Below are 17,869 nucleotides of genomic sequence, written 5' to 3'. Positions count from 1 at the left end.
TTTTTTGCTTCCTTTATATCAGTGCATTATAGATTTTCTGTCATGAGCTTTTATTACTTTCATAATCAGACAAAAATAAATACTAAGTAAAGGAAAAATAAAATTAATTCTTAGACCCATTTGGAATTGATGAACTAACTCAAATGCCCTGGTTGCTCACCATTTTTGAAGAGATGTGTTTCTTTCTGAGTATTTTTATTTTAAAGAAGATACTTTATTGTTCTTTAATGAATGCATAGGAAGAAATTTAACTGAAACATAGTTCATGATTCTTCAAGATCACACCTTATTTCTTTTCAGTATGTAAAATGTTCATCTGAACTCTTGGTGTCAGAATGAAAGATTTAGATACCAGACAAGACACAAAGATACAAGAAAAGAAAGCTACAGACAAATAGCCTCATGAACATATGTGCAAAATCCTTAAAAAATTATTAGCAAATTGAATCCAGCAATACATAAAATGTATAAATAATACATCATGACCGAGTAGGGTTTAATTCCATATGTAAGATTGATTCCACATTTGAAAATCAGTCGGTATAACACACTATCAGCAACAACAAAAAATGATTATTTCTGAAGATTCAGTAAAAGTATTTTACAAAATTCAACATTTGTTTCTGATTAAAAACTCAACAAGCTAGGAATAAAAGGGAGTTTCCTTAACCTGGTAAAGGGTATCTATGAAAAACCGAAAGTGAGCATCAGACTTAATAGTGAAAAACTGAATACTTTCCCCCTAATATCGGGAACTAAGGCCAGGATGACTAGTCTCACCACTTATAGTAACCTTTCTGAACCTCTCCAGTTCAGTAAGGAAGAAAAAGAAATAAAACTGTCTTTATTTGCAGACAACAAATAAAGACAATGATCTTCTATGTAGAACATACTAAATAATTTTCCAAAATGCTACTAGAACTCTGAGTTTAACAGAATTGCAGGATACAAGGTAAATATACAAAATCAATCAATAATCTAGCAATAAACAATTGAAAATTTAAAAAATATCATTTATAGGAACATCAACTAAACCCTGAAATCCTTAAAGATAAATGAAATGTGCACAAAATTAAACAGTTACATGCTTCCATATGAAAGTACTTGAATATTTAAATGGTAAAAATTACTTGTTTACATTGGGAAGGATACATAAGTTTTCTGTAAAAAAATGTTTTTGGAAGGTAGTTTCTCTGTTTTTCTGAAGTATGTTTTATATGTAGTTGTGATCAAATGTGCATAATTTTGTATTTTTATATGACATTATTACCCTATATGTGGCATACATTCCTTACAGATACAAATTTTATATTTACTTAGCTATTCCCCTAATATTGGGTGTTTAGATTGCTGCCAAGTTTTCAAAATGCATTGTCTAAATTTCCTCAAGTTGGTTGGTATAACCTACCACAGATAGGTTTACTTGTTACGAGAAGAATAGAATCAGCCATTTGATTTTAGAGCATGGAATTGGTTTTGGTTAAAGATTGAACGTCAGACTAGCATTTGCTATCAAAATGAAAGTTTTAGTATGTTCTTCAGATCTTCTTGTGGTGGTTATCCTTGATAGCTCATTGTTATTTCTATTCTTTTAGAAAACAGAAAGAAAATTTCTGTTCTTTAAAAATGTAGTGATTTCATTTTTTTATTAGAAAATTACATATGCATTTGCTAATTAGCTATTCATGGACACTTCTTATGAAGTCTTTCTTCATGTCTTTTTACAGTTTTTCTACATGTCTGAGTTCTGCTCCTTTAGTAGAATTGAGTACATCTTCTGTTATTCCCCTAATAGTCTACATATAAATGCCTAACTTTATTTTTTTCTCAGATTGGGAAGGGGCTGTGTCTTGTTCAGCTTTATATACCTATCCACTAACATAGTTAAGGATATGGTAGATGCTTAATAAATATGGTATTACAAATCTATTTTAATAACTGCAACATCACTTTTCACACTGAAAGACCAGTTTATAGATAAAGATATGTTATTTTCAACGACAGTTATCCTTTGTCACTTGCTCAGTTAATTAGTCAATAAGGTGCCACATTGGCCTGCTGAGTGCAAATGTGAAACTAGAAAGGAGTCATGGGTTGGTGTTAACTAATTTTCTGTTCACTTGACAGGTGTGGGATTATGAGACTGGAGATTTTGAACGAACTCTTAAGGGGCATACAGACTCTGTACAGGATATTTCATTTGATCACAATGGCAAGCTTCTGGCTTCCTGTTCTGCAGATATGACCATTAAACTATGGGATTTTCAGGGTTTTGAATGCATCAGAACCATGCATGGTAAGGGGCAAAGGATGGTATTTTGATAGTAATTTCTAACATGGCATTCCAGAGAGAAGAACGTTTTTTAACAGTGTGCAGGTTCCTACATTCAATTCTTTGTCTGTATCAGTGGAAGAGCATATGGTAGTCCGTGAATAAGCAGCAGTCATTGCGAGTTGTTTCTATTATGATAAGTTTTAAATAATTCTTAGTGGTTTATATAAAATGTTGCATTTATTTCCATCAGTGTTTTTTGATATGAAAAACTGCCAGGACACCTGTCTGTCTTTGAGAGAAAGGGAAAATGAAGTTACTGGTTTTTCCATTTTTCTCAGTTAGAAAAGTAAAGTCCAGAGAGAGTGGGTTTAGTAAAGTCCAGAACCCAGAGTTCCTTTCTCACTTTCTAATGTTCCACATATACTAGAGTTTCACTGTTAGGTTGTTTTCCGAATCTGGTGGAGAGAGTATTTTCTGAGGCAGTGTTGCTTTGTGAAAAGAGCATGGGCTTTGGAATCAGATATCTGGGTTCAAATTCCTACTTATTGACTTGTGACATTAGGAACTTTAAACCTCTTTCATCTGCAAAGTGAAGGTAATAATACCTAAGTCATAGAGTTATTGTGAGGATAAAATGAGATGATCTATGTAAATCATCTTGGTTTAGTACCAGGGATATAGAAGGTGCTCAGTAAATAAGGATTTTTGTTTTTTTTGCTTTAAACATGGTGAGATTTAAATCACATATGTTGATAATAAAATTAAAAAAAAAATAGATTACCCAGTGATGTTAGCACTCAAGTAAGCTATGTGATTTATATAGAGGGGGTGTAATTTGAAGGGTGCGTGTTTCCCCCCACCCTCCTCAAGTTAAATGGATCGGAAATCTTACCAGTTAAAGGAATTCTGGCAGATCTTTTTTTAAGTCTAGTATTTATTTTTCTTTAAGTAGCCTGTATCTTGTTGCTCTTACTTAAAGATAAAAGAGGTCCTTCCAACCATGGTATATTTCTTGAAAGGTATATGTTTATAAAAACTGTCTGAGGCTTTTGGTACAAAGGTTAGCCAATTAAGAATGTGAATAATATATGTGGAGTAATATATTTTTAACACCATGAACAACAACAACAAAAAAAGATAATTCTCAGCCACTGGAGAACCAAATCCCCGTTTTTCTTGTCTATTGTGTTTGTAAATCTGGGAGATTTTATGTTACTCCAATATTGGTATATAACAGACTCACTAGGACATACGAATATATTCACATGCTGATGATTTCAATGCCTTGTGTTTTTAAATAGTTGTACAGGTTGAAATTTAATCATAAATAGAGCTAGCTACTTACTTCATTGTGGTTCATTTTGTTAAGTTACTAATTCTAACTTTTTTAGGTAACTCCAGGTTTCTTATCAAATTTATATAAAACCCACTATATTTAGAAGTTGCTGTGCTATTTGAAACCCTATGGTGAGTGACAAGTTTAAAGGATCTCAGTGATACAACACTTAACACTTAGCTGTGTTGTGTGTTTTAGGCCATGACCACAATGTTTCTTCAGTAGCCATCATGCCCAATGGAGATCATATAGTGTCTGCCTCGAGGGATAAAACTATAAAAATGTGGGAAGTGCAAACTGGGTAAGTAGGTTTAGTTGAAAAAGAATATCTTTTTAAAGATGTATTTTAAAAAAAAATTGTGTGTTCTGAGTTTTCCAGTAATTTCAGCTTTAACCCAGAATGATGACTGTGAAGTGATACTTGTATTAAATATTTTAAAGCTAGGTTTAATCTCTAAATGTTTCCCAAAAAGGAACAGAGATGTTATATGAGAGACTCCATGTCCTTGAGAGCCATTTCCATGTAATGGCTTATTTTTTTCTATGGTCTTCTTTTAAGTAATCTCTCTGGAGCTTTAAATTAAAATGTAAATAATGTTCATTCAGGTATGCCCCTATTAGGCTGATTTGGTTACACTTAGAATTCCATAAGTTTATCTTAATAAGACCTTAACTTACCAGTTTTATCTAGATTAGCAAAGCATGCCTTTATCCCAACATGACTAGAAATATTTTTGTTAGGTTCATTGCATGTGTTTAGTTTTGCAAAGATTTTATTTCTCTGTGTATTTTCCCTTTTAGATTTTGTTGCTTTGGTTAGCTTTATTTTTTTTTTTTTTTTTAATCATCATTTTATTGAGATATATTCACATACCACGCAGTCATACAAAACAAATTGTACTTTCGATTGTTTACAGTACCATTACATAGTTGTACATTCATCACCTAAATCAATCCCTGACACCTTCATTAGCACACACACAAAAATAACAAGAATAATAATTAGAGTGAAAAAAGAGCAATTGAAGTAAAAAAGAACACTAGGTACCTTTGTCTGTTTGTTTGCTTCCCCTACTTTTCTACACATCGATCCATAAACTAGACAAAGTGGAGTTTGGTCCTTATGGCATTCCCAATCCCACTGTCACCCCTCATAAGCTACATTTTTATACAACTGTCTTCGAGATTCATGGGTTCTGGGTTGTAGTTTAATAGTTTCAGGTATCCACCACCAGCTACCCCAATTCTTTAGAACCTAAAAAAGGTTGTCTAAAGTGTGCGTAAGAGTGCCCACCAGAGTGATCTCTCGGCTCGTTTTGGAATCTCTCTGCCACTGAAGCTTATTTCATTTCCTTTCACATCCCCCTTTTGGTCAAGAAGATGTTCTCCATCCCACGATGCCGGGTCTACATTCCTCCCCGGGAGTCATATTCCACGTTGCCAGGGAGATTCACTTCCCTGGGTGTCTGATCCCACGTAGGGGGGAGGGCAGTGATTTCACCTTTCAAGTTGGCTTAGCCAGAGAGAGAGGGCCACATCTGAGCAACAAAGAGGCATTCAGGAGGAGACTCTTAGGCACAAATACAGGGAGGCCTAGCCTCTCCTTTGCAGCAACCGTCTTCCCAAGGGTAAAACTTATGGTAGAGGGCTCAACCCATCAAACCACCAGTCCCCTATGTCTGTGGTCATGTTAGCAACCATGGAGGTGGGGTAGGCGAATACCCCTGCATTCTCCACAGGCTCCTCAAGGGGGCACTACATCGTTTTTTGTTTTTTGTTTTTTTTTTCCTTGCTTGTCTTTTTTCTTTTTTTTTTTTTTTTTTTTTTTTAACTTTCCCTTCTTTTTTCAAATCAACTGTATGAAAAAAAAAGTTAAAAAGAAAACAAACATACAATAAAAGAACATTTCAAAGAGACCATAGCAAGGGAGTAAGAAAAAGACAACTAACCTAAGATAACTGCTTATCTTTGGTTAGCTTTAAATGCTACTTCCATCAGCTTCTTTGGACTGATTTGTTGGCTCTCTGGCCTGTTTTTGTGCCACTTTTATAACCACAATTCTACATTTATTCTTTTGACCTTCATATGATTTATCTAACTTAGTGCCATTCTCTTCACCCTAGTGCATAGCTAGTTTTGTAACCCCTTCTGTAAAAGTGTCCCAATGATTGCCGTTCACAGTTAGATTATTACTTTTATTGACAGCTACTGTGTGAAGACATTCACAGGACATAGAGAATGGGTACGTATGGTACGACCAAATCAGGATGGCACCCTGATAGCCAGCTGTTCCAATGACCAGACGGTGCGTGTATGGGTGGTAGCAACAAAAGAATGCAAAGCTGAGCTCCGAGAACACGAGCATGTGGTAGAATGCATTTCCTGGGCTCCAGAAAGCTCATATTCTTCCATCTCTGAAGCAACAGGATCTGAGGTACTGTGTGATTTTCATGTCATTTCATTATTTTATTGCTGATACATACCTCAGAACCTCAGATACCTTCTGAGTCTGAATTCCAAGGCCATTTATGCATTTAAAAATCTGCATCCCATAATTATGAATCTTGAATGTCTTTACTCTTTTCAACCTGCAGATGTGTTTATATCTTTAAACCAGTAATTAGTATTGCTGCCAGCTGACTCTTGATGTGTGATATGGATAGGAGGTTTTTCTGAAGAGTACAAGTGGTCATTGATATTTATCAGAAATGCCATCAGTATAAGAGTATATTGATGCAAAATAAAGCTTGTGCTTTAGAATAATAGCCTTCTTTAATGACCAGAATTATTTCATTGATAAATTTATGGTAAAATGCAGTTCAGTATTTAAATTTTCTTTGAAATGAAGAACATTTTGTTTTGGAGTCTTTTGATACGGTTATTTTTTATCATTAGAAATACTAATGAAGTCTGGAGTTTTATATTTATTCATGATTCTTAATTTGTGCTCTTCATGATTTCATTCTTTGTAATTAATACCTTAAAAATAAATTGCAGAAAGAAAATGCAAAAATGAAAAAACTAAGCATAAAAAACTAAATTAAATTACAGAATGTTATTTTTGTGAATAGTTGTAAATTAGAAAATACTATTTCTGTGAATAAATTGCACTGCCCAAAACTGAGTACATCTTTTTATAGTGACATTCCTATCACAGACTTTCGAATTACATTTTAATAAATGTAGGATGAAAATTCCCCCAAAATTATTTTTCTAAATGAAGCTATTTGTGATCTTTTTCTATTTTGGCTGACCCTCACATTTTCAAATTCTTTTTACTGCCCTCTGGTGGTAGTCACTTACCATGTGTTAGTAAGTTTGATTCTGGCTTGACGTTACATAAAGGCTGAATTAACTGTTGAAAAAACCTTCTTGAATACAGAAGTATTGAGCAGTAACTTTATCAATTGTATTGTAGAAATGGAATCTTAACCTAAATGGTGGTTTCCATTTTTGTATTGTCTGGGTCCTTCCTGTGTAGCCTGGGTGTAATATCAAAAGTCTTGTTTGTGTATTTTGATAGATAAAAACAAATTGCATTCTTACAAAATTAGAAATGTAGGTCATTGCTAGTTAAAAGCCATTTAAAGTCCTTACCTAACTTCTTACATAGGAAACTTACTTTTTACATGTTCTTTTGTAGACTAAAAAAAGTGGCAAACCTGGGCCATTTTTGCTGTCTGGATCCAGAGACAAGACAATTAAGATGTGGGACGTCAGTACTGGCATGTGCCTTATGACCCTTGTAGGTTTGCATAATCTTATTGCTTCTTTTGCATCTCCACTGTGTTTATATCTTTTTGGGTTAGCTGCCTTGTGATGTCTTCATAAATAATCCAAATTATTTATGGCTTTAAAATAACTTTCTTTATAAAATGGCTTTTTCTTAAACTTTAGTAATTCCTATTGTTATAGTGATGAAAATTGATCCTATAGAATGTCATGTTATATAAAGGATCTACAAAGCCAGTCAATGCTGTGGGGAGATCCTGGCTCACTATATCTTTAAAATTTGTGTAACATCTCCTTTGGGAAGGAAACAGTATTTTTATGGACTCGTTAATTTTTGAAACTGTTTTGCTTCTCTATTTCACTGTATTTTAATTTTTTTAATCATATTTTTTATTGTAGAATATAACATATATACATAGAAGTAATAACTTTCCAGATGCAATTTAAAAGTAGTGAGCAAATTTCAAAGAATGTTATGGTTACAGTTCCAGTTTCATTTATTTCCTTATTGTGAAATATATGCAGAAAGGTAATATCTTTCAAAGTATGATTTAAGAACTAGTTTTATATAGAAAATTTCCAAAAATGTTATGAGTTACAGTACCATAGTTTCAGTTACTTTCTTTTTTTTTATTAAAATCAGTTTTATTGAAATACATTCACACACCATGTAATCATCCATGATATACAATCCACTGTCCACAGTATGATAACATAGTTATGCGTTCATCACCACAATCTATCTCTGAACATTTTCCTTACATCAGAAAGAACCAGAACAAGAATAAAAAATAAAAGTGAAAAAAGAACACCCAAATTATCCCCCCATCCCACCCCATTTGTCCTTTAGTTTTTATCCCCATTCCTCCACTCATCCATACACTAGATAAAGGGGGTGTGATCCACAAGGTCTTCACAATCACACTGTCACCCCTTGTAATCTACATTATTATATAATTGTCTTCAGGAGTCCAGACTGCTGGATTGGAGTTTGGTAGTTTCAGGTATTTACTTCTAGCTATTCTAATACAGTAAAGCCTAAGAGGTGTTATCTATATAGTGCATAAGAATGTCCACCAGAGTGACCTCTCGACTCCATTTGGAATCTCTCAGCCACTGAACCTATTTCGTCTCATTTTGCATCCCCCTTTTGGTCAAGAAGATACTCTCAGTCCCATGATGCCGGGTCCACATTCATCCCCGGGAGTCATACTCTGCATTGCCAGGGAGATTTACACCCCTGGGAGTTGGGTCCCACGTAGCGGGGAGGGCAGCGAGTTCACCTGTCGAGATGGCTAAGTTAGAGAGAGAGGAGGCCACATCTGAGCAACAAAGAGGTACTCAGGGGGAGACTCTTAGGCACCATTACATACAAGCTTAGACTCTGCTCTGTGGCAATGAGCTTCACAAAGGCAAGTCCCATGCTCGAGGGCTCAGCACATCAAACTGCCAGTCCCAGTGTTTGTGACAACATCAACACCAGTCCAGGTGAGGATGTCTAACACATCCGCACCTTCCCCCAGATCCTCGGGGCTGGGGAGGGGGAGGCTGTAAATATATTTTTTATTATCTGCCCAAATTACTCTAGGATGTGTCACTATTTCACTTCAGCCTCTACTAACTTACCGTATCTCACTTCCTATTCAAAGTTCCATGCAATTGTGGTGTTTGAACAAATCAACTGTAGCGTTCTACCGTTTAGAAAATTTAGATCCTGTACCAAATAGATATCTATTCCCTTGGTCTCATATGAAAGTTGAAGTTTTAAAACACAATCAGTTTCAACCTTTACCCTTTGGCCTGGCTTGCCCTGGTCTTAACCAGACCTCCTTCATTCATATGAAGTCTGGGCTCTTTTTCAGCTTTTTTTTTTTTTTTTTTTTTTTTGACAGTGGCTGTATGCACTAATACTGACATTCATATCTGCCGAGCTCTAGCTGTGAGTTTCAGGTGTCTCAGAGATATGCATTGTTCCAGAGACCAATCAGGTTATACGCTAGGGGATTAGCATCTCAAAGTTTAGAGATAGGCATTACAATTCAGGGATAGAGTTAACTGCTGTAAGAGCTTACAATCTAGGGACTATTACAGTTATTGTGTCCACGTTAGGCTATGTTCTAAGATTCAATTCTGAGTTTACACATTGTAGTTAGTCCATATTGGTGAGGCATCGTCCCTCTCACCATGTTTTCTCCAACTCTTACTCCTATATATATATTTTCCTACAATTTTATAGAGTTATATTCACATACCATACATTTATCCACAGTGTACAATCAGTTGTTCATGGTCAGTTACTTTCTTATTGTGAAATATAACATATATACAAAAAGGTGATAAATTTCAAATTACAATTTAACAAGTAGCTATAGAACAAATTTCAAAGGATGCTATGTGTTATAGTTCCACCATTTCAGTTCTTCCCTCTAGCTATTCTAATACCCTAGCAACTAAGAAGAAGAAAATAGAGATTCAGTACTCATCATCCTTTGTTAAATTCCATCTTGTCTGTTGCTACCCCTTCCTCTAGTTTAATCATTTTCCTGATCTTCAGGGATGGATGTCTAGGCAGTGACCACTATAACTTGTTCATGTTGGAAAGGGGTGTCAACATTATGGGAAAAGGGGACACATCTGGTTTATGTTCTTGAAGAGGCTGTTGTCTCTGGGTTTTAGGACTTAGCTGGCATAGGAGTTCTCTGGAGGAACTAAGTTTCTGAAGAAAAAACTTAGTGAGTGAAACTTTTAGAGAGTCTCAGATAGGGATCCAGGTATTCTTCATGGTTTTCAGAACTACTGTTGACTTGGGCTTATCATACTGTGGTCTTTTGGCATATCTAGCTGAAGTTTGCATAGGACTAACCTCCAGGACAGCCTCTTGACTCTATTTGAATTCTCTTAGCCACTGAAACCTTGTTTTGTTGCCTTTCTTTTCCCCTTTTGGGCAAAAAGGCATTTTCAATCCCTCAGTGCCAGGGTCAGGTTCATTCCTGGAATCCATGTCCCATGTCACCAGGAATGCTCATTCATCTTGGGGGTCCTGTCCACGTACATCAGGGGGAAGGTGATGAATTTATTTGCTTAGGCTTAGAGAGAGAAAGTCCACATTTGAGCAACAAAAGAGGTTGTCTGGAGGTGACTCCTAGGCATAATTATAGGTAGGCTTAGCGTCCCCTTTATGACCATAAATTTCACCAGAGCAAGCCTCAAGATCAAGGGCTTGACTTATAAAGTAGGGGATTCCTAAATTCACATAGCATATGTTATATCCACAATAATCCATCCATATCTCACAGTATCATCATTTAGTTGTACAATCTTCATCGCTCTGTTTATACAATTCTCATGACCTAAAACACCTTGTAGCTCTTTTCAGCCCTTAATTATTTGTCCCTAATATTTGTGTGGTACTAATATGGTATTCCTATTAATTATAGTCCCTAGTAAGCAATAGGTAGATTTTTCCCATATGCCATTCTGTTGTCAACTCTCTGTACTAGACCTTGGAAGTATGTCATGCAAGCACTTATCTATAGTTACAGTGCTGATCTGTGGGATACATGCCTTTATACAACCTCTTTCAATCCTATTCACCTTCAGTACAGCTCTGATACTTATAATCCGATTAACAATCATCACCCCTATCCATTCCCATACCTTTGAATTCACCGTCATTAACATATCAACATATTAGATTATCGTTCCCCCCTCACTAGCTACTGTCTATCACTAGGTCCCCAATATTTTACATTGTAAGGCATTGATTTCATTTTAGGAGCATCTAGATTTCAGTCTGAGGATATATAGATGATAGCAAGGGATTGTGGACGTTCTTTTTTGCTTATGAAAGCTCCAGTGAGATCTTGGACATTAATCAGTAGCAGTTTTTATAATTAGACGTTCATGTTTGTTTAGGTACTAACCATACCTTGAAGTGATTGTCTCTTTTTGTAGAAATGTTGTTGAGATTCTGAGCATTCTGAGCCAATTTCACTTAACACTATGTTGCTATTTGAAAAAGTGATTTAGATTTAAAATCAGAAAGAATTCTTTCCCCTTCTGTAACAACACAGGTCACCATTAATTCCCTGGAGGTTTCCTGCTAAAGGGGGTACTTTTTTCTGCTTCATTTTAGTGTGGCTTAACTTCTTGTTGAAACTTTTCCCTCTAATGATTGATGACTCTTATAGGTTACTATAATAGACCAAAGTATTTTAAATATGGGCATCACCAAGGCAAAATATATGTCACCTCAGTTGTCTGACTTTTTTAAAAAAAAATTAATTAAAAAGTTTTTATACTTTTTACGAAAGCGATATAGTTATTTCCAATGTAGAAAAATTTAGAAATATACAGAAGAGCAAAGAGAAGAAAATAAAAATCACCCTCAGATCACTGTACCATATCTAGTAACACTTTCTAAGTTACATATATCTAGACTGCAGCTGTCTTAGAACTTTCCGTGATAATGTTCTGTGTCTGCACTATCCAATATGGTAGCTACTAGCCACATGTGGTTATTGAGCTCTTGAAATGTGACTAGTGAGACTGAGAAATTGAATTTCTGATTGTGTTTAATTAATTTATATTTAAATAACCACATTCAGCTAAGGGCTACCCTGGTGAACTATGTAGTTCTATACATTTTTCTTTGTGCTTAAAGTAATATGTTGGTAAATACAGTGTTTTTATAAAAATAGTATCATACCATACATACTGCCTTGTAGCAAACTTTAATTTAGAAGTATGTGACACTTTCTCATGTCATTGGATAAGCCCCTCACTGTTTACAGACAGTGCTGTGATGAACCTCTTTGTTATCTAAATCCTTGGGCTCATGTTAATTATTTCTTAGGATACATTGAGAGAAATGGAACTGCTGAGACAGGAGATACAGATAGGTAGATGAATGAGTAGACGTTCTTTAAAATTTCCTTCCAGCCTGTTGTTTTGAAGAAATGTAAACTTATGGCGGGGGGGAAGTAAGAACAGTACAGTGAGCGACTGTATCCTTTACTAGTTGTTAACATTGTGTGTGTGTGTGTGTGTGTGTGTGTACATTTTGCTCAACAGTCAAGAGTATTCTTCTGTATAACCACAACATAATTATACATTCAAGAAGTTTAACATTAATATACTTCATATTCAAATTTTCTCCAATTATTCCAATTACACTTTAAAACTTTTTTTTTAACCCCTGTCCTGAATCCAGTCAAGGATCACACACTGCATTTAATGATCATGTCTTGTTAGTTTTCTTTAATCTAGAATAGAGTTCCTTGGCCTTTTTATTTTATTAATTTACTTTATCTTTCATGGCATTAATGTTTTTGGTGTATGCATTTTCAGTGTGCTTTGAGTAATGACATCATTATTTTCATAGATGATATTTAACAATTTATCCTTCTACTAAGTTGAATGCCTTTTTGTTTTTAAGGTGGGTCATGATAACTGGGTACGTGGAGTTCTGTTCCATTCTGGGGGGAAGTTTATTTTGAGTTGCGCTGATGACAAGACCCTACGTGTGTGGGATTACAAGAACAAGCGATGCATGAAGACCCTCAATGCGCACGAACACTTTGTTACCTCCTTGGGTATGTACGAGTTACAGGGTCTGAACAGTTAGATTTTGGAGTGCCAGAAATAACACAGTTTTCTGTAACCCCGTGGATTTTTCCAGGTAAGGAATTACCATGTGCTTTCAGGCAGAATAGAGAAGGCAAGTTAAAATTGTATGGATTCCTACCATTTGTCTTAGATTGCCCTTTCTTTAACTCTCTTCTCCACCATCAGCCTTATGATCAGACATTACTTTCTCCATTGCACAACACTGATTTGGGAAACTATAATTATGAAGAGGAAACTTATTGACACTCTGATGGGTAATTTTTCTCCTCTACTAGTTTGTAAGTTTCTCAAAGGAAATCTAACTCACCTTTTTCCCTATGGTAGGTATCTGCTTTCATGTACTAGAAAACTCAGGGAATTGTATCCTCAGTATAATCTGGACTTGAATCTAGAGTTTAAGATGGTACAGTAAAATGCAAAACATTAGGGTAAGATGAACTAATGATGAAAATAAGCCTCGGTAAAATAGGGTGCTAATGTCTACCTCCCAGTTTGTTACAAGGATTAAACATGAACATGAAGCATTAGTACTAAGCCCTGTTGTTAGATTTGAGTGCTTTATTTAGCCCTAGTTGGGGTGGGGGTTAACATTTTTATTGAGGTATTGATATGAGATTTAATCATTGGGCCTCAGCTTCTCTAACTTAGTAAATGTGATACCTTTCAGGGTAGTGGTTGTGTGTAGAGAAAGAAAAGGATATTCCTTACACTTGGACTTGGACTTGCTTATTTTGTGGTTCATTAAATAGTGTGTCCACCTCAGTCCAATTTTAAAATAAGCCTTTTCTTTTTCTTCCAGATTTCCATAAGACGGCACCATATGTGGTTACTGGCAGTGTAGATCAAACATTAAAGGTGTGGGAGTGCCGTTGATTGAGTCTCATTTGGCCCCTCCTCCCTTTTTTCCTCTGGATGCACTCCGATGATACCATGGTTACCCCCATTGAGCTCTGTTTAAATAAATATTGTCCTTTCATGTAAATTATTCTGGATGTAGATTGAGCTTATTAAATGTTACACACAAAGTATTCATGCATGGTGAATCCAAATTGTATACTGTAAATTTACATACGTTGTCTAGAAGTACCATAGGGTTTAAAAACCTGGGCTGGCATTGGTCACACCAGGCCTAAGAAGGCAGAAGTTGAATCAATTCAATTGAACTAGGGCACTAAACTGAATATAGTTAACAGTGTCATTTTACGTTGGATTATTAATTCCTGTTTTTCTTTCTGCTATCTGTTGGTGCCTGACTTGATGGCCTCATTTGGGGAAAAGTGATGGTTTTTAGGGCTTTTTCTGAAATGTGTATCTATGTAACATCACTTAAGTGTGCTTAATAAATCTTCTTTAAGGGTGTTAGATAACAAGGCTACAATTCAAAATCTTCTCATCCATCTGTGTAATTAATCGGAATTACACATTGGAATTTTTGTCATGACAACATTTGCCAAACCAATAGGATACGTTTGTTTTGGCAACCTATCAGGCAAAGGCTAGTGATCAATTTATGTAAGAAAATGACTGTAAATCTCAAGAAAAATCTCCGCAGTTAATATCAAATTGTTTATTTCATTTGGGTCTCAATGCTTTGTAAACAGGTTACAAACACTGTAATACTCTTAAGCTTCTATTTCCACACTAGGCATACTTGCAGCTGTATTCTCCAAACTATTAGACTGTGTAGTGATGTGATTTCCAAGTAGAATTTAATCTCCCCATTGAGTGTCATGGTATAAATCACTGTTTTTGATGTTTTTTAGGGATGTGCAATGTGCATTACATAATGACAGAAAACTATCGAAAAAGTTATGTTTGTCCATTTTAATGGAGTGAGAGAAATATGGCAGTTTGTTTTTCAACATGAATCTGATATGAGTTTGAACTGTGTTTAACTTACTCTCTTAAAAATTTTACAGGGTTTAATGGAGTGTGCATAAAAGTGTACTGTTTTCACATTTCTTTTATATACAAATGTTTATAGGTATATGGGCCTATCTATAAGTGGATAAGTCTGTATATGTATATCACACACATACAACCTCCATAACTTGCGTCCTGGGTTTTTGAAGAAGTGCTAAAATATAATTAGAATAAATCTTGCTATGGAATACCATGCTTTAGAACAAACCCTTTTTTGTCCGAATGTTTCTGAAGACTCAGTCTGTGGGAATTGCTCCCAACTTTTAAAAGAAAATCACTTCTCTTATTTTCCCCCCAATTTGGCCATTCAGCATTTTATACATCCCTGTTATTGTGTATATTTTGATCTAGAGTTAATACAAGTAGGTTACAGTATTCCATTGCAGATTATTAATAAAGAACTCCATTGCTTAGCTAACCAAGTTTTTTTTTAAAAGAAAGTCATTTGGAAAGTTAACAGAACAATGAAATAACGACAGTTTAAAAATAAGTTTATTCTGCATTGCATTTTATTCATTTGTGTAATATGTGATTTTTTAAATGCCCCTTTTAATATTTAATGGAAATTTGGTTCCTGAGGAGGACAAAGGGTGAGAGTTAACGTCCTGTAGATTACACTCACAAGGAGAATAGGCCATATATTTACTAGGCACAGCTTTATGTCCAGCTTGTGGTTTTTTGTTTGCTTTTAAATAATTCCCGAGAAATGTCTCTGGAAGGGAAAGTATTTTGAGAACTAACGGCTAATTTTGAGGACAAAAATTACAACTTAAGCTAATTACTTAAATATAGTAGAGTAGCATTCAGGACAATATTGCCTCAGAACCCGGCTTTATATTGAAGAGTCTTCCCCCCACCCCCACCCCCCTTAGCTGTTCTGACTGGATTTTTCTACAAAAGCTATGGAAAATATCTTTGTTCTTGTTTGCTGCTATTTCCTGTCCTATTTTGAGAAATATAAATACATAGAAATGGTGCATCTTAACATTTGTTTGTACATGTATAAATGTCTTGTATTTTAATTCATTTTTAGCATGTAGCAACACAAATTGTTTAAGGGTAAGCCACAACATCTAAAAATCATTCATAGATATGAACAATAAAGGAAAAAAATGGTACCGATTTAGGAGGAAACAAAGCTGCTGTCCGCTGGGTTTCTTCCCCTGCAGCATAACAGTGACTTTCATTGACAAAGGAGGAGAAACAATATTACTCTGTAAGCAAAGTTGTCCTTACTTGGGAGATTGCCACAGCCTGCTGCTTACTTGCGTTACCAGACATCCTCCATTTAAGAAGCAGCGAACATTGAATCTCAGGGATGGTCCTCAACTGGATCCAAATGTCACAAGCCCTGTTTGAATAATGAAAGGGGGTGGGGGAGAACCATCCATCCACAATCTGGAATCAGATTTGCAAAGCTTTTCTGCTCTGTTGTTTGACACTGCCCTGTTGATGCCCTTTCTTACTCTGTTTTCTCTGTCTGCTGTCTAACCCTGTGCCTTGCCTGGGATAAGTTTAAGTACAATGATGAGGTTACTGGTTTGGATTGTAAGTAGAGGACTTTATTGGTTTAGAGGTTCACTGCTGCTTTGTCACTTTCTTAATCAAATTGGCCGTTTATTTAAGAAATAAAAAGCTGGCAGAACTGCATCCTCAGATGATTATTGACTTTTTTTGTGTGTGCAAACAGACATTCCAGTGCCACCCTAATATAATGTGCCCAAGAAGTCCTAACTGCACCCTTGAAAGTGCAAGCCACAGAAAGTGTGGGCTGGTCATCACTTGGAGAAGAGTTGCCATTTTACATGGCATCTTGCACTTTAGGAGATTAAGACCGTCCTGTTACGTCTCTGTGTGGTGTGACCAATGGCATGCCCAGAGCACTGCTCAAAATCACTAGTGTTAGCAGTCGTCCTGGGCTGTGGAGCACTTGCTGGAGTCTTTGGAAGCTTTGGCTCTAGGTTCATCCAGCCCTGTCTCCTTCCTGTCAGTGCCCTGCTCTCCTGTTGGCCTCTTTCTGTTCCTATGTGAATTTCCAGGTAATATCACTTGTTAAATAGTTTTTTATTATTATTTTTTAAAAAACTATTTAAAAGTAAAGGATATTTTGTTTCATTGACAGTGGTGGCTTGATAATCCTTAAGCAGCTGAAGTTAAGAAATATATCTTGTTGAAAGAAAATGGTACAATGGTTACATTTTCTGTCCAGCTGTATATAAGTCCAATGTGTTAATTAATCTAGATGAGGCAAAGAAGAATCTCCTGGTAGAGAAGTGACATGTACAAAATTGGAGACAAGGGTTTTGTTTTTTTGTGTGTTTTTTTTTTTTTCCAGTGGGGTGGGGGGAGGGCAAGATGGATTTACAAGTCGCGACTGGACTGAACTGGCCTTTTTATCTTTCCACTATATCATGTAAGTAGCTGCTTTCTTGTCCTGCCTATCCTTCAGGCATCCCTAAAGTTCACTCTGAAGATGTTAGAAACAGACACAAAATCTTCGAGTTAGAAGTTGATCCCGACACTGACGTGAAGGCAAGCATTGATTTCGTATGAATGTTGTGGAGGTGGTAATTAGAGAAAACAGTTCCCCAGATTGTAAGAGTTAACTGAAGATATTGACACAATTTTAAAAAATCAGTAAAGGAATGTATATAATATTGCTCTTGTGTTTTACAGTAAGATTTGTTGCTCTCAGACTGTGTAAAACAAAATTTATTCATGTTTTCTGCATATTAAAAAATCTTATTGTACCAATTGGTAAACTATTAAATGCCTATAAAACTAGATATGATTTTTTTGTCTCCTTGTGCACAGATTTAAACTTTTGAGGACTGATTAGGAAGTGGGGTTGGGTTCGGCACCAGTCGTGGGAAGAGTGAGGAGGACCTGAGGGTCGCAGTGGCTGCAGGCAGCACGGCCCCCTTAGGGCTATGGCAGCTGAGCCTCTGCTGTCTAATAATGCAAGGGCTGCTCTT

At 35.8% G+C, this 17,869-nt stretch overlaps 1 protein-coding gene across 1 annotated transcript in view; it reads left to right on the top strand.

Annotated features, from left to right (window-relative positions):
* The window catches only part of PAFAH1B1 (platelet activating factor acetylhydrolase 1b regulatory subunit 1), a 115,905-nt gene extending 98,227 nt beyond the window's left edge, over positions 1 to 17,678 (top strand). Inside the window, exons 6-11 of the mRNA XM_037808219.1 lie at positions 2,128 to 2,296; positions 3,810 to 3,912; positions 5,817 to 6,045; positions 7,255 to 7,356; positions 12,781 to 12,937; positions 13,771 to 17,678. Of these exons, the coding sequence (XP_037664147.1) occupies positions 2,128 to 2,296; positions 3,810 to 3,912; positions 5,817 to 6,045; positions 7,255 to 7,356; positions 12,781 to 12,937; positions 13,771 to 13,844 (834 nt within the window). The 3' untranslated portion in view covers positions 13,845 to 17,678. The remainder of the gene's footprint in view (positions 1 to 2,127; positions 2,297 to 3,809; positions 3,913 to 5,816; positions 6,046 to 7,254; positions 7,357 to 12,780; positions 12,938 to 13,770) is intronic.
* The last annotated feature ends 191 nt before the right edge of the window (positions 17,679 to 17,869 follow it).

This window comes from Choloepus didactylus, chromosome 18 (genome assembly GCF_015220235.1).
Source record: "Choloepus didactylus isolate mChoDid1 chromosome 18, mChoDid1.pri, whole genome shotgun sequence".
Lineage (NCBI taxonomy): Eukaryota > Metazoa > Chordata > Mammalia > Pilosa > Megalonychidae > Choloepus > Choloepus didactylus.
The sequence above is the reverse complement of the archived record's forward strand: the minus strand, read 5'-3'. Positions and strand labels throughout refer to the sequence as shown.